Here is a 25,515-nt window from a genome sequence, read left to right as displayed (position 1 = left end):
GACTTTAAAAATTTTACATGTCGTAGGTACCCTACTTTGAGTCGCCACAGCGCCGTCGCTGGGCCATCTGCAGGGTTCATCTTCAAAACTTAAACTCGAATACTCCTTGGCTACGCTCACGCCAAATTTTATCCCGATCGGATCAGCCGTTTAGAAATGCCAGATTTATTTCCAAAAAATTTCCATTCTGCCCCACTGTGGTGTGGTACAAGAAATTGTGGACTGATTTCGATTTTCAACTCAGTGGATTCCCAAACTATATGTATGACAAAATTCAACAATAAATATTTGTGCCAAATTTTTTATGAATATCATTATTTTTTAATTAGTAATATGCGTTTAAGTGATTCTCGAAAGGGGACCTTAAATGTGAGCTATGACCAATTATGGACCGATCGTAAAAAAAATTATAATAAAATTTCTGTAGATAAAAACAATATTTTTACCAAATTTTGTATGGATATCTTTCTTTTGTAATGAGTTTTATGCGTTTAAGTTATTCTCGAAAGGGGACCTGGTATGGGAGCTACGGGCTATTACGGACCGATCGTAAACAAATTTTACAGAATCATTTCTGTATATAAAAGCAATGTTTGTGCTAAATTTTGTATGGATAGCTTTATTTGGTAATGAGAAATATGCGTTTAAGTGATTTTGAGAAGGAGACCTTGTATGGGAGCTATGACCAATTGTGGACCGATCGTGAAAAAATGTACAGTAAGATTTCTGTAGATAAAAGCAATATTTTTGCCAAAGTTTGTATGAATATCGTTATTTGGTAATTAGTTATGTGCGTTTAAGAGTTTTTCGGAAGGTAACCTTATATGGGAGCTATGACCAATTATGGACCGATTCAGAAAATTGTTTCTTTATATGAATTCTATTGGCATAGAATTAAAATTTTGTAAAATTTCGTAAAGATTTCGGCATTATTTCGGAAGTTATTAACAATAAATTAATTTCGGGGAATATGTACATGTGTATGGGAGGTATATGTAATTGTTAACCGATTTTTACAATGTTGATCCTGGCACGAAGAGTTATATCTGCCAAAATTCATTAATTTATCTGCAGTAGTTTTTGTAAAAAATACAAATAAATATGTGAAAAAGCACAATTTTTTTGAGGTTGTCTCAAACTTTTATTCATTACTCTGAACCTATTTCACCGATCTTGCTGATTTTCAATACCAAACTGCTAAGGATACTAATGAATATTTTGGGTGAATTTCATAAAGTTCCGTTACTTCGTTTTACGGACGGACATATTTATATAGACTTCGAATTTCATAAGGACCAAGAATATATAGAGGGTATATATAAGTTCGTCATTCCGTATGTAACACCAAGAAATATTCATCTGAGCCCCAACAAATTATATATATTCCGGGTTCTTATCAAATTCTGAGTCGATTTAGCTAGGTCCGTATGTCTGTGTAAAACACGCTCACGTAAAAACGATGCTTAATAAATTAATGAAATTTGGTCAAAAGATTATCTATAGTCCTAGGCAGTTTGGCATTGAAAATGAGCGTAATCGGCTTAAATCGGAGAGAGTTATGAATCAAAACTTAAAAAAAAACTCTGAAAAAATTAAGCTTTTTTAACACATTCTAATATAATTCCATTAAAATCAGCACACAATTCTTTATATATGAAAGCTTTATTCCTGTTAAAATGGGCGGCATCGGTCCACAAGTTCATATACCTCCCATACAAATGTACATATTCCCGGAAAATGCATTAATTGTTAATAACTTCCGGTAGAAAACCAATATTTTTACAAACTTTTATAAGTAAAAGTTTTATGTCAATTGAATTCATACGGAGGAAAAATTTTCTGAATCGGTCCATAATAGCTCCCATACAAGGTCGCATCCCGAAAATCACTTAAACGCACAAAACTCATTACCAAATAATGGTATCCATACAAATTTAGGCACAAATATTATCTTTATATATAGAAATAATACTGTAAGATCTTTTCATGATCGGTCCATATTTTGTCTTACCTCCCATAAAAGTCCCCTCCCGAAAATCACTTAAACGCACATAACTCATTACCAAATAATGATATCTACACAAAAATTGCCGCAAATATTACTTTTGTATACAAATATGTAATTTTAAAATTGTTTTACGACCGGTCCCTATTTGGTCATAGCTCCCATAGAAGATCTCCTACAGAAAATCACTTAAACCCACATAACTCATTACCAAATAATGATATCCTTACAAAATTTGGCACATATTAATTTAGTTTACAAAAAAATTATTAAAAAAAAATTCACGATCGGCCCATATTTGATCATAGCTCCCATAAAAGGTCCCCTCCCAAATATCACTTAAATTCACATTACCAAACAATGATATCCATGCAAAATTTGACACAGACAATTCTTTTGTATACAAAATGTTATTTTAAATTTTTTCGCGATGGGTCCATAATATGGTTTCGATCGGTCCTATACAAAGCCTTTTCAAAAAATCACTTTAATGCACATCACTTATTACCAGAAAAAAATGAAATTCAAAATCAAACAAAAAATTCATAAAGCCAAGTATTTTTTTTACTAAAATAGGACCTATCACGAAATTCGTAAAATCCAGTACTTAAATTCGTAAATTTTTTATTGAAAAAATTTCAGGATTTTTCTTATTAAAATAATATACTATATATGAAAAACATTAATAAATATTCGCAAAATTTCCAAACAATTATTTTACTGAAACAATAACACAAGTTATTAGTATTTGTACTGAACAGTGTTGCCATATATTTTTTGAAGAAAACTTTTTATTTTTATGAAAAAAACTTTTTTTCAACAAAAAAAACTTTTGTTGTATTAAAATTACAAAATACCCAAAAAAAATTAGTGAAAATAATGAGCAAATTGAGGAATTTTAAATAGCTTAATGATAATTGGTACAGAACTTTTCCTTAACATCAGTAGCAAGGAATTACTGGATATTGTGGTCTTAGACACCATAAATTTGCACTTGAAATGTCATGATGAATCTATGTAGATTCTGTGTACTACAAGAGGAAACCTCTGAACTTTTGTAACTAACCGTCATTGGGAACTCGAAACACGAAGATTTTGTCTTACCCAGACCCAGATGATATCTTCAAACACTCACCGATTAATCCATTTATCTTCATGCGCGAATTTGGCCTAGTATGGTGAACCAATGGGCTGCACAAAATCTCTACAATATGGTCGTAGTGCATTGTGTCCTTAACGTCTATTCTAAGGGATTAAGGTCATCAACACCGGTCAATTTTTTTCAGTTTTTAGGAATATCTCGAATATAATGGTATAAAATATTATTTTGTTAATGGTAAACATTGTTTTTTTATTTTAAACTTATTTATTGATTAAATAAAATAAAAACTGAAAAACTGTATAAATTTTCAAAAAACTTTTTTTATTGGAATAAATCTTGAAAACTTTTTTGAATCTCAAAAAACTTGCAAAAAAAGGGAAAACTTGACATATGATAACACTGGTACTGAAATACAAGCAAATTGTTATCTGAAACAGTTAAATTATTTGTTGTATTTTGTCAATAATAATAAGCAAAATTTTTTATTGAATCTATAAAAATTTTGTTAAAAAATATATACTAAATTTTAACAAAAATGTTACTAAAAATTTAAAACTAAAATTTGTAAAAAAAATTACATATATACTTACAACATTTTTAAGAAAACGTTTCTAATTCTAGAAACTATTATTTTGTACTCTGAAAACTGAAATACTTATACATAAAATGTTATAAACCAAATAAGAATTATATCAATTCATTTTAGTGCATTCCAAAACTGGTTTTATTGTTGTATTTCATATGCTGACATAAAAATAAAATTCAAACAAAAACATTTATTGAATCAGTAAAAATATTTACTGAAAATTAAATTTATTTCAATAAAGTGTTTGTTAGAAAATATTTTCCTTCTGTGTGAACACACAGTGGGGCAGAATCGAAATTTTTTAGAAATAAATCTGGCATTTCTAAACGGCTGATCCGATCGGTATAAAATTTGGCATGAGCGTAGCCAAGGAGTATTCGAGTTTAAGTTTTGAAGATGAACCCTGCAGATGCCTCAGGGACGGCGCTGTGGCGGCTCAAAGTAGGGTACCTACGAAATTTTTAAACTCGTGCCATTTTTTTGTTTTTCACCCAAATATATATATTTTATATTTTCTGAAAGCGCTAGACGAGATCTTGAAAAAACATGCTTGGACATACTACTTATCTCTTATAATATCCGAGTTATAGGCATTTAAAAATTTAGTGATACAAAATTTAACATACCTTGGTCCGCATTTTTTTTGAATACCGGACGTAATTTTGGACCAAATGGACTCAATGGAAAATGGACTCTTGTTAGTTAGACAACAAAATTTCCAATAATATACAAAAAAATTCAGATCAATATCATTTACAGATCCAAAATATAACGGCAAAAATCAAAAAATTTTAGATTTTTGCCGTTTATTTTTTTGCCAAAAATGTGTCTTAACCCTTTATTAATAAAATAAAATTCTCTTTAAGAACATATAACATATTTTATAGTTTTCTGATAGGTATCTTTACGCAGAACGCTTTGGCGTAATAAACTTGTCCTATTTTTTGAAAATGTTGCCACTGCGCACAGTGGTATAGGAAAAAAAAAAGAGGGAAATAATTCGGTAACTTCTAAACGGTTAATCCGATTTTAATGAAATTTGGTGTGCACAAAGAGGAGGTGTTGTCGAGTTTAGGTTTTGAATTTGGACCTTATAGGCCAACCAGGGGCCCGGCGGGGGGTCCTCAAATTAGGACACCTCGGCTATGTTAAATTTTTAAAACGATCCTATTTCTTCATTTGAGTTCCGATTTAAAAAAAATTTCGTATATAGAATCTCCTCATCGAGCACTATAAAAAATGTCGTCGTAGCAGTAAATTATCTCTTATAGTTTAGGAGATATTCGCATTTGAATATTAAAATTTTAAAATTTTTACCGTCCTTACTTTAGTTTTTTTGATAATAGCAGGTCCAAATATTTCCGATTTTCGCCATTTTTTTTTATTTGCTTAACAACAAGTTTATATACCAAGCAGTGAAAGAATTATGTAAAAATCATGACTGAGTCCAAAGTTATAGGCATTTAAATTTAAAAAATTAAAAAAAGGCGATTTTTTGACATTTTTTTGGGAAAAAAGTATCTTTTTCTTTTTAAGTTATCTAAAAAGTTTCTAAGAAGATGTATATAGAATTTATACTTTTTGGAAAGCTGACTTTACATAAAATACGATAAATGAAACAAAACCTAAAAATTTTTGATACCGAGGGGACCAGGTCCATCCAAAAAAACCCTATTTTTTATGGAAAATTAAATTTTGAGCAAAAATTCTCAAATCGCATAGTCGATATCAAATTATAGTGACCTGTTTTATATGACCCAATAAGTTCTTAATCATTTTGTAACGGGTTTCGATAACCCCGCCCCTGGTATGGATATAATAGGCAAAAAACCAAAAAATCCCATTTTTGGGATTTTTTAAAACTTTTTTGGGAATTCCGGGATTTCTAATAAGAAAATTCGAAATTTTTATTTAATTTTGGATTTTGAGTAAAAAAATCTACCTAACTGTAAAATTTCATCAAAAAATATTCATAAATAAAATTTTTATTGCAATTTGAAAAATTTGTATCTTCGCAAAAACTGAATAAAAAACATTTTTTAATTTTTTTTAAAAAAAGTATTCCGCGATTTTTTTAATCTTCAAAAATTATATACAGTTTTGAAAAATAGACAAAATTACCTTTCCATTGATATATAACATGCCTACCTAATGTTTTTTAAGTGACAAATTAATTAGGGAAAACTCAACATCTTTTAGAAAATTTGCCTAGCACTATTATTTTCATCCATAAGGTTAACTCTTAAATTTGCTCGATGAGGAGATTCTATATACGAAATTTTTTTTAAATCGGAACTCAAATGAAGAAATAGGATCGTTTTAAAAATTTAACATAGCCGAGGTGTCCTAATTTGAGGACCCCCCGCCGGGCCCCTGGTTGGCCTATAAGGTCCAAATTCAAAACCTAAACTCGACAACACCTCCTCTTTGTGCATACCAAATTTCATTAAAATCGGATTAACCGTTTAGAAGTTACCGAATTATTTCCCTCTTTTTTTTTTCCTATACCACTGTGCTGCGTCCTTCCGAATATGACCTATTTTTTATCAAAACTTCAACTTTGGGCGACATGTTCTAAAATCCCAAGCTGGGATCAGAAAACTGAAAGCAGTTTTGGAAACCTCAATATGTTTTCTATTTACTTCAAAAGTATTTTCCCAGCCCTGAAAGAAATGTGGACCCTATGGGCAAAAAAGTAAAAAATCCCATTTTTGGGATTTTCATTCCTATTTTTGGGAATTGCGGGATGCCCTTTGACCTTTTCAATTTTTTGCATTTTCTTATTTGAAATGACAAATTTAACGAGCGTTGAAAATTTCATTGAGTTTTGTTCATAAATAAAGATTTTGTCATATATGTATTACATATTTGTTTAATTTCTAAAACTATCATTTATATCAAAATTTTAATAGGGTCGCAGATAGCTACAACAATTTCGTCCACATTTATCCCTTAATATCTTTTTTTAGTTAGATATGGAAATTCTCGATTCTTTAGAAAAATATTCAAGCCAATATCTCAATTACATTCAAAAATATGTTCATTTAAACCTGTATCCTTTAATTTCATATTTTTCATATTTTAGTATTAAATATGACAGAACATATTTAAATCTTATATTAACCTATTTTCTATTTGTTTGCTTATCCTTATAATTGAAAGGTCCTATTATGCTTAAATTTTCAGAAATTTATAACTATTTTTTACCTAAATTTTTTCGACAGATCATTTCGTTCTGTTTCGTTTATGATAATGTAGGTAAAAATATACAACCTATGGATGCCGTACATATTGCAACTATTCTTCCTAATGCATCACCAAAACGACTTAAGCGAATTGTGAAAAGTATACCAACTCCAACATCACAATCAAATTTTACTGAAGAGGAAGCAATAGCGCTTATGTTGGAACTGGGTCTCAGTCGAAATAAGTACCAAATATTAAGGAAAGCTCTGCATGAAAAAGGACACAATATATTACCATCATACAAGGCGATCCAGGAAAAAAAACAAACTATCCTACCATCACCTATTGCTGTTAATGATGTGGAAGCTTGTATTGATATATCATCTTTGCTCGAAAACACAGCATCAAGAATTGTGTCAGACTTTTCAGAAGACCAACTAAGGAAAATTCATAACTGTGATGTTGTCTTAATGTGTAAGTGGGGATGTGACGGTTTATCAGCACTTCCAGAATACAATCAAGCTTTATGTCATCATTAGTGCCATTACGAATTCGTTCATATTCCCTTAATCCATCATCGTCAAGCATCGGAAATTCATTTGAAGATATATGGATCAATACAACTCCGGGTTCAAAAAATTTTTGTAGACCCATTGGATTTGAATAAACAAAAAAACAACAAAAGATTTAGTGGAATATTTAAAAGATGAAATAAATGCACTGGAGCCCATTTGCATAAAAATAAAGGAATTCTCTATTAACGTATCATATCAGCTAAGCTTAACAATGATTGATGGAAAGGTCAGCAATGCCATAACAAAAACTTCTTCCTTCTGGAGATGCTCAATATGTAATGAGAAAAAGTCGCAATTCTCAAATATAAACAAAAGCAGAAGTATTAATGAAGAAGTCCTGTCTTTCGGAATTTCACCACTTCATGCCATAATACGGTTTTTGGATTACTTTTTACACATAGCATACGACCTTAAATATAGAAGTGTGCCAGAGAATCTTACTAAATCAACAAAAAATAATGAAGAATTGAAAGAACTGAGAGCTGCGGAAAAAAGCAGAATCCAAGAAGAATTTAAAGTTCAGATGGGATTAAACATCGACAAACCACTTCCAAGTTGCGGTAGTACAAATGACGGTAATACGGCGAGAAGGTTTTTTTCGTGATTTTGAAATTACTTCAAAAATAACTGGAATCGACAAGGAGTTGCTTCGAAGAGTTAACACTATTTTAATGGCACTGAATAGTAAACATAAAATTAATGGAAATCGATTGGGGGAATATACATCTGAAATTTCTAAATTACTTGTATCTCTCTATCCATGGAGGGAACTAACACCAACAGTACACAAAGTATTGTGTCATGGTCAAATAATAATTGAATCGAATGTTCTTCCACTTGGAGAGTTAACAGAAGAAACCCAGGAAGCGAGGAATCGAGATTTTAAGCATGTTCAACTATTCAGCTCAAGAAAATGCTCCAGGCAATCACAGAATGAAGATATTTTTAATAGTTTACTTCTATCTTCTTTCAACTATGTGAAAAAGATGGATTTGTTATGAAACTCTATCATCTCAAAACAAGGATGATTTAAAGGACTTATATTACCTTCTGGATATGTATACCGATATGATAGATTATTTTATAGAAAATAAGTAGTGTTAGGAATTAACTATATAAGTAGGTTGTAAGAATTAATTGTATTATGTTTAAGATAAACAGTTCAAATAAAAAAAGCTATTATACTAACTGATGATATTGTATTAAATTGTGTTTTATATTTCGGTGGGCGGGAAAGGTGGTTTGTGTGGGGTGATTTAGGTGTTGTTGTGCGTGGCTCATAATAAAATTATAATTTTTTTATTGTATATACAATGTTATAGTCTTTAATAAAATAATTAACTAAATAATTTTTAAAAATTGTCCAAATATTTTATTCAACACCAAATGTATGTTCTGTCATACTTAATACTAAAATATGAAAAAGATGAAATTAAAGGACACAGGTTTAAATGAACATATTTTTGAATGTAATTGAGATATTGGCTTGAAATTTTTTGTAAAGGGTTCTAGAATTTCCATATCTAACTAAAAAATGATATTAAGGGATAAATATGGACTAAATTGTTGTAGCTATCTGCGACCCTATTAAAATTTTGATATTAATCATAGTTTTAGAAATTTAACAAATATGTAATATATGACAAAATCTTTATTTATGAACAAAACTCAATGAAATTTTCAATGCTTGTTAAATTTGTCATTTAAAATCAGAAAATGCAAAAAAAAATTGAAAAGGTCAAAGGGCATCCCGCAATTCCCAAAAATAGGAATGAAAATCCCAAAAATGGGATTTTTTACTTTTTTGCCCATAGGGTCCACAGTTCTTTCAGGGCTGGGAAAATACTTTTAGAGTAAATAGAAAATATATTGAGGTTTCCAAAACTGCTTTCAGTTTTCTGATCCCAGATTTGGGATTTTAGAACATATCGCCCAAAGTTGAAGTTTTGATAAAAAATAGGTCATATTAGGAAGGACGCAGTGGCAACATTTTCAAAAAATAGGACAAGTTTTTTACGCCAAAGCGTTCTGCGTAAAGATACCTTTTAGAAAACTATAAAATTGTTATATGTTCTTAAAGAAAATTTTATTTTATAATAAAAGAGTTAAGACACATTTTTGGCAAAAAAAACGGCAAAAATCTAAAATTTATTGAATTTTTAAATTAAAAAACTTATATTTTTGGATCTGTAAATGATATTGATCTGAAATTTTTTGTATATTATTGAAAATTTTGTTGTCTAACTAACAAGAGTCCATTTTCCATTGAGTCCATTTGGTCCAAAATTACGCCCGGTATTCAAAAAAAGGCGGACCAAGGTATGGTAAATTTTTTATAGTAGTATGTCCAAGCATGTTTTTTCAAGATCTCGTCGAGCGCTTTCAGAAAATATAAAAATCTTTGTATTTGGATGAAAAACAAAATGACACGAGTTTAAAAATTTGACATGTCGTAGGTACCCTACTTTGAGCCGCCACAGCGCCGTCCCTGGGGCATCTGCGGGGTTCATCTTCAAAACTTAAACTCGAATACTCCTTGGCTACGCTCACGCCAAATTTTATACCGATCGGATCAGCCGTTTAGAAATGCCAGATTTATTTCCAAAAAATTTCGATTCTGCCCCACTGTGGAACATCAAACAAATTCGTTATAAACCCAAATAAAAATATTTATAAAAATCGAAATTAAATTTAAGCAAACGATTGTTAAGACAAAAATTGTGCATATTTTTTTCTGTGTAGATACAAATTTTGACAGAAATATAGCTTTTATCTACAGAAATGTTACTGTAAAAACACTTTAACCGTATATAATTAATTGTAATTTTTTTAGTAAAATGAATTTATTATAAACAAATTTTGAACAACATAATGGGGATCTACAATTTCAGACAATATAAAATTATAAAATATTAACTATTTAAACAAATTCCAACCATTATATGAAGAAATTTGTTATTTATTAAGATGAATAAATAACTTTGATGATAAAATGCAGGATGCACTTACTTGCTTACTGCGTGAGTATAATAAAAATCGAGAAGTTTTTCAAACGTTCTCAAAACGGACTTTAATTTTAATTTTTAATTGTAATTTTTTTAGTAAAATGAATTTATTATAAACAAATTTTGAACAACATAATGGGGATCTACAATTTCAGACAATATAAAATTATAAAATATTAACTATTTAAACAAATTCCAACCATTATATGAAGAAATTTGTTATTTATTAAGATGAATAAATAACTTTGATGATAAAATGCAGGATGCACTTACTTGCTTACTGCGTGAGTATAATAAAAATCGAGAAGTTTTTCAAACGTTCTCAAAACGGACTTTATTTATCGAAACATGAGGATTGTTGTTGCTGTCCGAGAATTTATGGTCCTGGGATTTTTCACAAACTGTAATGGCGCTTAGGTTGATTGACAGGAAGTCAAAATGACACCTGTCAATATTCCTAAGTGTCACAGTAATTTGAACAACCACAGATGTAGCGAGCGAAAGGAGGTCACAATTAAAGCAGGGGCTCAATGTCTATGTCGAGACAGTCGTCGTCTACTTCCGTTCCCGATAAATCGTCCCGAGCCTGAGCACTATTTATACTTGATAGTCCTGGACATAATTTTTTTTATTGATATAGATGCATTATGTATTCAAAGGTCAATGTATCCCTCCTATGGCAACTCCATATACCTAACGAATCAATAATATCTTCAGATCTGTATAAGTTTGTTTTCTTATAATATACCAAAAATTTCGGTTAACCGGGTTTTTATACTCGGTTAACCGACAAACCGGTTTTCTAGAAATTGTAAATTTTCGGTTAATCGAAAAACTGGTTTTTCCAAAAGTCGGTTTTTTATAAATATCCGCCATATAAAGCATCTTTCAGAAAATCGGTTTTTGAACATATTTATATTAAGAAAAAGATCAATAATGTCGTCAATTGCTAATGCTTTTACTCATGCACAGACATAGTTTTCTAATGCATTAATAAATAGTACGGTTCCTATATAAAATATTTTGAAAAATATCTCCAAACTTGGAAAACAGTGCAAACCTAAAATCAAAAACAAATGCACTCATATTTCTTTAGTTTACTTAAACATCATATACCCAACAAAAATGAAACAAAGTACTTACAAAAACGCATAAAAATATTGGTCCTACACCCACCTTAAAGTATACCGATCGACTCAGAATCACTTTCTGAGTCGTACATGGACAGGCCGCCGTACATTGTACACCCTGCGCGCAAGCTACATGCTACAATTTTCAAGATATGTTGATAAAATTTGGACCATACAGGTTGAAATCGGTCCATTATTTCACCTAGCCCCATGCAACCTTACCTTCCGATTTAGGGGTTTTAACTCATAACTACGTCAAATATACTACTATCTCACCAAAAATTGGCAAAACTAAGTTTTATATGGGCATAAAAGACAGTGCCAATGTTTATAACGATCGCCCCAATACAAACCCCCCTTTAAAAAATAACTTAAACGTCCAAAAATTTACTTATGACCATTAGTTTCGCGATGAAATTTAGCATAACTACCTCTATATAAAATTACTTTCCTCTTCCCAATTTGTTAAGGATCGGCCTATATTTGACCCTAACTACCATATAAAGCCTCTTTTAGAAATTTAGTTTATCAATAAATTGCTTAAATACATCCGAATTAAGGTAAAATTCAACATTAAAATTTCTTTATTTAAAATAAATAATTTTCAATTTATACCCATGGTGTAGGGTATCATATAGTCAGCCATGTCCGACTATACTTTCCTACTAGTTTTTCAATGTTGAAGATATATTTTTATACCCTACACCACTATAGTGGGGAGGGTATTATACGTTTGTGCTGATGTTTGTAACGCACAAAAATATTGTGCGACTCAGAATTCCTACAAAAATATGCAAAACTTAGATCTATATACGTCTTAATAATACTACCGATTTTCGTAATTATCGGACTTTATTTGACCCTATCCCCCATACAAAGTCCGCTTTCAGAAAATGACTTGAAAGTCAATAATTCACTAATAAACACTAGTATCACGATGAAATCCAGCATACATAGCTCTAATGTAAACGTACCAAAAGTTATAAGGATAGCCCCATATTTACCCTTGCCCTCATATAACCCCTCTTTTAGAAAATCACTTTTTCAACAAATTGTTAAAATATTTCGGAATTAAGGTAAACGGCTCAAATGCTTTGTTATTAAAAATAATCCACATTTTTAACATACTCGGTGGTGTAGGGTATCATATGGTCGGCCATGCCCGACTATACTTTCCTACTTGTTTATTCTTACATTTATATGGGATAAAAAATATAATTGTTGGGCTTTTGTATTAAATGTGTATATTACTCTTATTACTGTTAATATTATTTAGGTCAAATTCGTTGTATTCTATAATACTACAATTTGATTTCCGAATAACTTCAAAAAAGGAGCATAACAAGTTAGAGTGCTATATTCGGCTCTGCCGAATCTTAAATACCCTCCACCTTAAACTGGTTTCATAAATTATCAAATTTTATGGATTGATTAAAATTTACCTTAATATTTTTTTTTACGCCTTACAATATGCAATTAAAAACAAAACTACCACTTAACAGACTGTTACAGAGCGTACTAAATTTAACCTATGTTCTGTATTTAAAGCAATGGTGCCCAAAATCACTATTCCCTATCACGCGAGATAGGGCAAGAATATTCTGCTGACGTTGCGTTGACTCACCTACACTATAAGCTTACTTGTGTATTTTCTTATTTGAGCATGTGGTAGTTGATTATCTCTCAACTTGCAAAACAAAATCAACTCAGTTGCTGATCAGCATTTGTCGAAGTAAGATCTGTACGCAACTTTTTTAAAATCCACACAGAAATACAACAACAAAATTTTGAGAAAGCCGAATTTATGTAGGTGAATGAGAGAGCACAGCTGATAGTTTTTTATATATGAACTTTAATGTACGCTGTCTGTCAAAATCCATAATATCAATTTGACAGTTAGAATATACTTTTTAGCATGCAGTCATTTTATTAGTACAGTTTTATTTTGGGTTACATTTTGTTCTCTGCTGCTTTACCAATACAAATGAATGTGTAACAGTGTGTGTATGGGCAACACTATTTTAAAGTAATTTCTATGTGTGAGAGAAATGTATGGTAATACTTATAAAACTTATGTATATAATTTTGTACGGGAGGTACAATAGATTTTCAATGTTGCTGATCCTATGAAAAAATAAAAAAAATAGCTTTTAAATTTTTATTGTTGAGCCGAATTTCGACATTTAGTTTAATTTAAAAAAAAATATATTTATGACAAAAACTGATATATCGACCAGGAATCGAACGCGCAACGCTCAGTTTGTTAATTCTCCGTTCCATCCACTCTATTGGATGAAATTTGTCACGCACTATTGAAAATGGTTAAAATCGGTCCATTATTTCACCTAGCCCCCATACAACAGAACCCCCGAAAAGGGCTTCTAAGCTCATAATTATGTTAAATATACATTTATATCGATAAAATACGGCACAACTAAGTTCTATAGAAGTCTTGATGACCCTGCCAAATTTCATAAAGATCGGGCCACATTTGACCCTAGCTCCCATACAAAGTCCCCTTCAGAAAATTATTTATTTATTTATTTATTTATTCAAACAAAGTAATATAAAAGCCTTAATAGGCCAATTAAACTATATTACAGAGGCAAATCCTGAATAGCATACATATGAAAAAAAAAAAAAAAAGTTTACTAATACTATATATAAATATGTACATATGAATTATGTTAAAAAGATGAAAATACAAAATCCTAAAAATAAAATAATATACAAATGTAACAATTTACTTACAGAAGTGAAACAAATGGCTCCCCAGCCAATATTAACAACAAAATTTATAAAAACAAAATAAATTTACGTCCCATAAGTGGTAATAAGCCATCAAGGTAAAAGTGTAATACTCAATATAATATATTATGTAGATGCTAGACAACTGCTTATGATTAAGTTAATGTTTTTATACAGTGTACTAATACCGTCCCTGAAATTGAATGATTAGCCATCCCAGTTATGAAAATACTTATACGTACATATGTCCTCATAAAAGAGTTATACTACTGCACCTACAAAAATAACAAAAGAACACAGGTCGCCATATTCAATTATAATACTTCCAGTTAATTATAAAAAAGTAAAACCTGACCACCATATTTAAATACTTCAACCCGCGTGTTAAGTGAATAAAAAAAGAATTTTTAAAGAAAAATAATTATAGTGCCAAAAAAAAATAAAAAATAAAAAATAAAAAAAAAAAAATCTATATAAAAATAAACAAAAAATTACTATAGAAAAGAAATCAGCAAATGAAGAGAAAAAAAAGTACTGAAAAATAAAACAAAGTTAAAAAAAGAGAAAAAAAATTGTATAACCGATAAAAAAACTAAATTATTAAAAAGTGTAAAAAAAAAAAAAAGAAACAAGTTTATTTAAAAAGTGGCTTTTAAGAAAAGCTTTAAAGTATTATATAATTTGCTAATTGTTTCAGTTTTGGCTAATATTGAGCACAAACCAAGAAAAATTAAACGATTTGAAAGAAATTTAATATTGTTGTCAGATATCTACATATACTCCAAATTTCAACATATTTGAGTAACAGGAAGTGGTTTAAAAACTCAGTTATAATTTACGACAACATACTAACATAGCTCCGAATTTCCGAACATAATATTGCATTGTCATCAATATCTCTATGTGTACCAAGTCTAACAAAATCGGGCTCCGGGAACTGGTCGAAAATTCAGTCACAAAATGTTACCATTTCAAACCAACAAACTAACAAAGCAAGTTAAATAAAAGCTCTTAATAAAAAAAAGAAAACATATACAAAATCAATGAAATACTCAACTGGACAAGCATAACAAGGCCATTAACTATCGACAGAAAAGTGCGCTAAAAGTTTAAGCCGAAAAGAATTATTCGAGTGGGAAAATATACGAAGATCAATAGGTAAGTAATTCCAACACCGGGCCACTCGAACAATAAAAGACCGTTCAAAACAACTGCACCTGATTCGGGGGATAATAATTTGAGTATTCCTAGTAGAATGGGAAAAAGAGAATCTGGCACAAAGTTGAGAAGGAAGGCCAATCTTCATAGCTCTGTAAAAGTGTAGCACACTACGATATGACATAAATGAACGAAAGCCACATCCAAGGAAATCACCCACATAGGAAGAAACAGGCATCCTACGTCGAAGACTATAGACATAGCGAACTATAGCATTCATGACACGATGAAGTCTACGAGTAATGTATGCCAAAGTGCCTGACACAACCTCTAATCCATATGTAATATGAGGCATCAATAATGCATAAGCAAGTCTATGTCTAACATAAAATGGTAAATAAATGTTATTGGAGAAAATTCTTCGAAATATCCCAAATACCCTAGAACAAATGCGGTCAACATGTCCCTCAAAAGTAAGCCGATCATCAATATAAAGACCCAAACACCTAAGTCCGTCAACAATAGCAATTCTGGAACCATCGAGAAAAATATTTAAACCTGGAAGCCCAAAAAGCATAGCTTTAGTCTTACCAGAATTAACAACCAAAGAATTACTATAGGACCATTGAGAAAAACGTGTCAGACTATAATTAATGTTAGACTCAAGTACATCACTATTGTCTCGATTAGCAGTAAAAAGGAGAAAGACATCGTCCGCAAATAGAAAAGATCTACAAACGCTGCTATCGATGTACTCCGGGAGATCATTGACATATAATATAAAAAGAAGGGGACCCAAGACAGAGCCTTGTGGTACCCCAGAGAAAAGTGGTAAAAGCCGGGAATATTCCCCATCAATGTCGACAAACTGTTGCCTACCAGAAAGGTACGAGTATACTAACTTACAAGCTGATCTAGAGAAACCAAAAAACTCCCGCAGCTTATGAATCATAACAGAGTAATTAATTGAATTAAATGCTTTCGTCAAGTCAAGAGAAACCAGAGAAGTCAATTTGCATTCATTGATATTATCACGAATCATGTCCGTTAAATTTAAAAGCAAAGACGTAGTGCTGTGACCACGGCGGAATGCATACTGTGAAGGTACAATGCTGCCATGAACAAATGAAAGAATTTGATCTTTAATAATATGCTCCACTGCTTTAGAAATCGCAGGAAGGATCGAAATAGGCCTTAAATCATCAATACCGTGAACAGACCCAGTTTTCGGAATAGGTACAATACGTGCCACCTTCCATACAGATGGAAAAGACGAAGTCGTAAGTATGGAGTTGACATGAAATACCAGAAAGTTAGAAATATAAGGGAAAATAACTTTAAGAAATTTAATAGGAATACCATCAGTACCCACAGACCTAGATTTAACCCTACACAGAGCAAGCCACAGTTCTTCTTCCGACACATTACTAAAAGAAAAGGACCCACCGAAATTATCAAAATCAATAGGATTAGTACTGTCAGAGATCCCAATATTAGCAAAATACTCATTAACCTCATCAACATTGAAATTAGACTGCATAATGTTGTCGTCAGTAAATCCGCGTCCTCTCAGAATTCTCCACATAGCAGAAGAATCTAAACCCGAAAAAGTTTTAGCAAAATATTTCCTCCTTTCTCTACGAATCACCTTCTTAGCCCTATTCCTATATCGACAATAAATTTTCCAATTATCATCAGACGATAATCTTTGGAAAACAGAATATGCTAAATCCCTAAGAGACATGGCCAGCAGTACATGATTAGACTTCATCCAACAGTCGATCTTACTCGGAACTTTTCTCCTAACAATCGGTACAAAACTAAAAAGGGATTCAATCAATGAGCACAAAAAGGAAGACTGGAAATCGGTACACGAAGAGGTAAAGAAAGGGACCTGGTCAAGATTTGCTAAAAATGAAGATATACCGTTCCAGTCAATTCCATTATAATTCCTATACTCAAAGAAGCTTAAGGAGTTTTCAACCTTAACCGAAAAATATGCAAAAATTAACGCATGATGCGAAACAGAGGGACATTGCACCTGGTTCGAAAAGCAAATATTGGAACTATCACTTACCAGCCAATAATCTAATAAAGATGTTGAAGAATGAGCAATATCAAAGTGTGTGGGTCTTGAATTATGAAAAACAGAGAGTTTTAACCTCATGCAAAGCGACCTGACTAGATTAGCTTTAACGGTATTAAATAAATTACAATTAAAGTCACCAACAATAACCACGTTCGAGTGTCTCATGAGAAAATCATAATGCATATCTTCAAAGGAAGCAATGTTACCATTGGGCAAGTAAACAACACCAAAAAGCATATTACTACCACAGTTAACTAACTGAATAAAAAGTGACTCACAACAATTGAGCTCCGATATTTTAAAAACGACCCTATACCGTAAGGAATCAGATATATAAAATCCTACACCCCCTCCACGCGCACCAAGTCTATCATTTCTAACTAAAGAATAGCCAGGTATCTTAAGCGAGGAGTTAGAAACATAGGGCTTCAACCATGTCTCAGACATAGCCATTAAATCAAAATTACCACCTACAATATTTTTGAGCTCATCAAATTTAACGGAGTTGGCACTCGGTCTTATACTCTGACAGTTAATATGACCAACTCTAAATATATCAGAATGAGTAGGAAAGAAAGCATTGAAAGACGAATTACCACTTACAATAGGACCAATGTTATCATTACCCTCCATCATCATAACATAAAAGCATGGGGAACCAAAAGAGAATCACTAAAATAACAAAAAAATACATCAATAACAATATTATTCATTTAATTAACTCAGCCGTCAAGGCAAAGAAAAGAGCTACAATAAAATAAAAAGAAACATTTAATAAATGAAAAGAAAAAAAGCAAATAATTAGATATGGCAAAATATTCCAAAGTTTAAATTCCTAAATTCAAGTTAAGTAAGCAAAAAACTAAATAATGTTATGAATAAAAGTCTCAAATAACAGTAAACAATTAAAAAGCCTTAACAAATTAATAAAGTCCTTAAAACAGGACATCAAATTCAAGTAAATAGAAATTGTTAAAGCAATTTAAAAGCAAAAGTAATAAAGATAAAGAAAATCTAACTAATACTGCTGCTTAATAGCTCAGAACATTGCTCCATATCATAAACGACTTCACGGCCATCAATCAAGGTCAACTTCACTTGAACCTTATCAGTATTCAGCATGGTAAACTTCGTAATAGATTTCTGGCGCTTCAACTTACGACATACAGCACTCAAAGCAGAAGCAGCAGGAGAGTAGTGGTCATTAAGGAAGACTCGACTACTAATTTCGCCACCAATGATGTCACTCACTTTCAGTGATCTCGTTTTGAAGTAATCCTTCATCAGCCTGTCTCGAATGGATACACAGTTAAACTTAACCAGGATCAACTTCTGGTTACTCATGTAGCAAGTCTGGTTAATATCCCGATCCGTAATGTCAATGCCAAAAAAGGAACACAGAGAAATGATGCAAGATGTAAGGTTATCCAACCCGGCAGGCATCCCACTCAAAACAACGTCACCACGATATAAACTACGATGAAGGACATGATTTTCCATTTCCAACGATTTAAGTTTGGACGTGGTGGAAGAATCAACATTCCTGATTAATTTACTGCACGTGAGAATGTCATCCTTGAGTTGCCTATTGGAAGCTAACATCTCATCTTTAAATTGTGACAGAATTTCAGCCAAGGAATTCTTATAAGAGTCACGGTCATTCTGACTAGTTTTAATAAAATCTTCCAAAGTTGTCTTTAAGGCACGAACTTCATCACGTAGAGAACCATCATCATCTGCAGCATTAAGGCAAGCAGGACAAGTAAATGAGAAAGAGGACTGTTTGTCTTTAAAGAGGACCAGATGCTCTTTGGAGACATTGGCACAATTAAGATGAAGCCATAACTTGCAACTATTGCACATGATACTACCTTGAGTTTTTAGTATTGTATCATTGCAGCTTCCACATTTATATGTTTTGGAAACAGGCATACTTGATAATTCAGGCAGCAATCAATCAAAAAAAATAAAAGCAAGATGTCTAGGTGCTGTTTAGTATGTATTAATAAACAGAATGATAAAAACCGCAAACAACAACAGCACCAAACAGCACACAGTGGTATAGGAAAAAAAAAAGAGGGAAATAATTCGGTAACTTCTAAACGGTTAATCCGATTTTAATGAAATTTGGTATGCACAAAGAGGAGGTGTTGTCGAGTTTAGGTTTTGAATTTGGACCTTATAGGCCAACCAGGGGCCCGGCGGGGGGTCCTCAAATTAGGACACCTCGGCTATGTTAAATTTTTAAAACGATCCTATTTCTTCATTTGAGTTCCGATTTAAAAAAAATTTCGTATATAGAATCTCCTCATCGAGCACTATAAAAAATGTCGTCGTAGCAGTAAATTATCTCTTATAGTTTAGGAGATATTCGCATTTGAATATTAAAATTTTAAAATTTTTACCGTCCTTACTTTAGTTTTTTTGATAATAGCAGGTCCAAATATTTCCGATTTTCGCCATTTTTTTTTATTTGCTTAACAACAAGTTTATATACCAAGCAGTGAAAGAATTATGTAAAAATCATGACTGAGTCCAAAGTTATAGGCATTTAAATTTAAAAAATTAAAAAAAGGCGATTTTTTGACATTTTTTTGGGAAAAAAGTATCTTTTTCTTTTTAAGTTATCTAAAAAGTTTCTAAGAAGATGTATATAGAATTTATACTTTTTGGAAAGCTGACTTTACATAAAATACGATAAATGAAACAAAACCTAAAAATTTTTGATACCGAGGGGACCAGGTCCATCCAAAAAAACCCTATTTTTTATGGAAAATTAAATTTTGAGCAAAAATTCTCAAATCGCATAGTCGATATCAAATTATAGTGACCTGTTTTATATGACCCAATAAGTTCTTAATCATTTTGTAACGGGTTTCGATAACCCCGCCCCTGGTATGGATATAATAGGCAAAAAACCAAAAAATCCCATTTTTGGGATTTTTTAAAACTTTTTTGGGAATTCCGGGATTTCTAATAAGAAAATTCGAAATTTTTATTTAATTTTGGATTTTGAGTAAAAAAATCTACCTAACTGTAAAATTTCATCAAAAAATATTCATAAATAAAATTTTTATTGCAATTTGAAAAATTTGTATCTTCGCAAAAACTGAATAAAAAACATTTTTTATTTTTTTTTAAAAAAAGTATTCCGCGAATTTTTTAATTTTCAAAAATTTTATACAGTTTTGAAAAATAGACAAAATTACCTTTCCATTGATATATAACATGCCTACCTAATGTTTTTTAAGTGACAAATTAATTAGGGAAAACTCAACATCTTTTAGAAAATTTACCTAGCACTATTATTTTCATCCATATATGTAACAAATTTAAGAGTTAACCTTATGGATGAAAATAATAGTGCTAGGCAAATTTTCTAAAAGATGTTGAGTTTTCCCTAATTAATTTGTCACTTAAAAAACATTAGGTAGGCATGTTATATATCAATGGAAAGGTAATTTTGTCTATTTTTCAAAACTGTATATAATTTTTGAAGATTAAAAAAATCGCGGAATACTTTTTTTAAAAAAAATTAAAAAATGTTTTTTATTCAGTTTTTGCGAAGATACAAATTTTTCAAATTGCAATAAAAATTTTATTTATGAATATTTTTTGATGAAATTTTACAGTTAGGTAGATTTTTTTACTCAAAATCCAAAATTAAATAAAAATTTCGAATTTTCTTATTAGAAATCCCGGAATTCCCAAAAAGTTTTAAAAAATCCCAAAAATGGGATTTTTTGGTTTTTTGCCTATTATATCCATACCAGGGGCGGGGTTATCGAAACCCGTTACAAAATGATTAAGAACTTATTGGGTCATATAAAACAGGTCACTATAATTTGATATCGACTATGCGATTTGAGAATTTTTGCTCAAAATTTAATTTTCCATAAAAAATAGGGTTTTTTTGGATGGACCTGGTCCCCTCGGTATCAAAAATTTTTAGGTTTTGTTTCATTTATCGTATTTTATGTAAAGTCAGCTTTCCAAAAAGTATAAATTCTATATACATCTTCTTAGAAACTTTTTAGATAACTTAAAAAGAAAAAGATACTTTTTTCCCAAAAAAATGTCAAAAAATCGCCTTTTTTTAATTTTTTAAATTTAAATGCCTATAACTTTGGACTCAGTCATGATTTTTACATAATTCTTTCACTGCTTGGTATATAAACTTGTTGTTAAGCAAATAAAAAAAATGGCGAAAATCGGAAATATTTGGACCTGCTATTATCAAAAAAACTAAAGTAAGGACGGTAAAAATTTTAAAATTTTAATATTCAAATGCGAATATCTCCTAAACTATAAGAGATAATTTACTGCTACGACGACATTTTTTATAGTGCTCGATGAGGAGATTCTATATACGAAATTTTTTTTAAATCGGAACTCAAATGAAGAAATAGGATCGTTTTAAAAATTTAACATAGCCGAGGTGTCCTAATTTGAGGACCCCCCGCCGGGCCCCTGGTTGGCCTATAAGGTCCAAATTCAAAACCTAAACTCGACAACACCTCCTCTTTGTGCACACCAAATTTCATTAAAATCGGATTAACCGTTTAGAAGTTACCGAATTATTTCCCTCTTTTTTTTTTCCTATACCACTGTGCAGCAGCAACAACAGCAACACGATATAAGTCAATATAATATGACACAGCAAAAGTTATTTAATTTAAATTAAATTCAATGTTTTTATATTAGTCAGTTTTTTGCAATATAAAATAAATAAAAACAGCACAAAAATGATAAAACTGAATCTTTTTAATTTAAGTTAAATGAAAATATATGACAGCTGAGAAACACACGCGTCTATTCAGTCATAGCGTTACCAGACTAATCGATTAATTACTTGAATGTCCCAAATTAGCTTATAAACACAAATATCGCGATGAAATTCAGCACAATAAAATATTATGGCTTGGTCCATATTTGCCACTAGCCCCCATGTAAAGCCTCTTTCAGAAAATTAGTTTTTCATCCATAAATTGCTTAAATGTATCGGAACAAGGGAATATTGAAGATAAATGCTTTATTATGAAAAATAAATCACATTTAATATTCATAATTGGTGTAGGGTATCATATGGTCGGCCACGCCCGACTATAATTTCTTACTTGTTTATGGATATCATTATTTCGTAATGAGTTTTATGCGTTTAAGTGATTCTCGAAAGGAGACCTTGTATGAGAGCTACGACCAATTACGGACCGATCGTAAACAAATTTTACAGTATATTTTCTGTGTATAAAAGCAATGTTTGTGCTAAATTTTGCATGGATACCTTTATTTGGAAATGAGAAATATGCGTTTAAGTGATTTTGAGAAGGAGACCTTGTATGGGAGCTATGACCAATTGTGGACCGATCGTAAAAAAATGTACAGTAAGATTTCTGTAGATAAAAGCAATATTTGTGCCAAAGTTTATATGAATATCGTTATTTGGGAATGAGTTATGTGCGTTTAAGTGTTTTTCGGAAGGTAAACTTATATGGGAGCTATGACCAATTATGGACCGATTCATAAAATTGTTTCTTTATATGAATTCTATTGGCATAGAATTTAAATATGAAAAATTTCGTAAAGATATCGGCGTTATTTCGGAAGTTATTAACAATGAATTAATTTCGGGGAATATGTACATTTGTGTGGGAGGTATATGTAATTGTGAACCGATTTTTCCAATTTTTAACAATGTTGATCCTGGCACGATCTCTGACAAAATTCATCAATTTATCTGCAGTAGTTTTTGTAAAAAATACAAATAAATATGTTAAAAAGGCACAATTTTTTTTGAGGTTGCCTCAAAATTGTACTCATAACTCTGAACCTATTTTACCGATCTTGCTGATTTTCAAAACCAAACAGCTTAGGATACCAATGAATAGTTTTGGTGAATTTCATAAAGTTCCGTTGCTTCGTTTTAACGTGAGCGTGTTTTATACAGACAGACAGACGGACATATCAAAATTGACTCAGAATTTCATAAGGACCAAGAATATGTATACTTTGTTGGGTCTCAAATGAATATTTCTCGGGAAATGAATATTTCCCTCTATCACCACTGATGGTGGTGGAGGGTATAAAAATTACTTCTTGAGAATGACTTCCGAAGTAGTGAATTCTGAATCAAATAAAAAGGACATCCCTCCTATGACAAGCCTGTGTTAAAATCATCATTTCTTCAGCTCATTTTCAGTACTTCCATGGAGTAAATTCTTCTTCTTTTTCGCTTCTTCGGAAGTTCTGTTTTTGCTGGGTATGTCATTATATTCAACTAAGTTACTGACTTATAAGTGCTCAATTATCAATAATCCATTTTTTATCTGGAAATTGTAGTAACGTGAAAGATTTCACGATCGTAAAATTAAACATCAACAATGATGTTGAAATGTTAACATGATATATGAAATATTAAATATTCTCAATGTACGTATATTTTATAGATATTTGACCTGATGAACAATTTTTTAGAACAATAAAATATCAAATTATGTATGGAGGTCTGCGAAATTAAATAAGTTCCTCAACGGGTCCGCGAGGTTAAAACCGGTGGAAACCGCTGCATTAGAGTGACCACAAAAGAACAATATTAGCTTTGTTTTGAGATAAGCTTGTTTCTATTATTTACCGTTCTTGAGTTATGGCTTCATATGTTAGCTTTTTGGCCAAAAATTTAGATTTTTTCAAACTTCGAACGACGAGCGGCACGTGTTAACTTCGTTTAATCGAGTTCAAATTTCTGCGCAATATCTGGAAAGGGGTATCGTTTTGTGGGGTTCATACGAACAAGATTAAAACATCGACAAAAACAAAATTTTTTTCTCATAACTTTTAACGTTGTAAACAAATTTTCTGATTTGCAATACCAAACCGCTTAGGACAATAATTAATATTTTCGGAGAATTTATTTGATTTTCATTGCTTAGTTTTAACGGGAGCAATGCTCACTGAGCATGTTTTACAGCGAAAGACAGCCGGGAGGACATAGCTATTTGATTTTTTTGTATCATAAAAATTCTTCTCTAAAATTAATATTTCTGAGCAGTATAATATAAATTTTATTATTTTAAAGTTACAGATCACAACACGTCATTGTTTGGTCATAGTCTGGAAGAATGTGTGATCAATGACAAAAAACGTGAAATGTCAAATATGAGCGCTACATCAGATAGAGGATCGAGAAATTCCATTGTGTCTTTGTTCCGGGTTGGAAGTAGCAGAGGTGCAAAAGATTCCATAAATTCTCACAAACTAAATGAAAATGTAAGAAATAAACTACTTATTATTAAGTTAAGAAAAAACCAAGTTAAAGTGCTATATTCGGCTCTGCCGAATCTTAAATACCCTCCCCCTTAAACTGGTTTCATAAATTATCAAGACTGTTACAGAGCGTACTAAATTTAACCTATGTTCTGTATTTAAAATAGTTTCTATGTGTGAGAGAAATGTATGGTAATAATTATAGTTATAAAACTTATATAATTATAATACAATAGATTTTCAACGTTGTTGATCCTATGAAAAAAAAATAATAAAATTGATTTTAAATGTTTATTGTTGAACCGAATTTCGACACTTAATTTGATTTTTTAAAAAAATTAATTATTTATGACAAAAAAAAGATAAATCGACCAGGAATCAAACCTGCAATGCTCAGTTTGTTAATTCTCCCTTACATCCACTGCACCACTTCATTATTTTGTTCTTTGTTAACTTACATTTTTCATATAAAAATGCCATGTTATTTTCTGTTTGTACAAAACATTGCTGCTGAATAACTTTTATCAACACTGATGTTGCTGAATAGCATAAGAAATTAACAGTTACACTTTCTCAATGTGCACATTTTATTTGATCTTGGGCTAACAACAATTTTTTACACAAACAGGAAAGAGAATTTCTATGTGAACATTAGTTGCAAACAATTA

At 31.0% G+C, this 25,515-nt stretch overlaps 1 protein-coding gene across 1 annotated transcript in view; it reads left to right on the top strand.

Annotated features, from left to right (window-relative positions):
* LOC119609776 overlaps nucleotides 1–25,197 on the top strand; it is a 121,183-nt gene extending 95,986 nt beyond the window's left edge. Inside the window, exon 4 of the mRNA XM_037964684.1 lies at nucleotides 24,666–25,197. Within this exon, the coding sequence (XP_037820612.1) occupies nucleotides 24,666–24,943 (278 nt within the window). The 3' untranslated portion in view covers nucleotides 24,944–25,197. The remainder of the gene's footprint in view (nucleotides 1–24,665) is intronic.
* Nucleotides 25,198–25,515: the final 318 nt, after the last annotated feature.

Source organism: Lucilia sericata, unplaced genomic scaffold (assembly GCF_015586225.1).
Source record: "Lucilia sericata isolate MDLA Ls3-8-SP2 unplaced genomic scaffold, ASM1558622v1 Contig001059F_arrow, whole genome shotgun sequence".
Taxonomy (NCBI): domain Eukaryota; kingdom Metazoa; phylum Arthropoda; class Insecta; order Diptera; family Calliphoridae; genus Lucilia; species Lucilia sericata.
The sequence above is the reverse complement of the archived record's forward strand: the minus strand, read 5'-3'. Positions and strand labels throughout refer to the sequence as shown.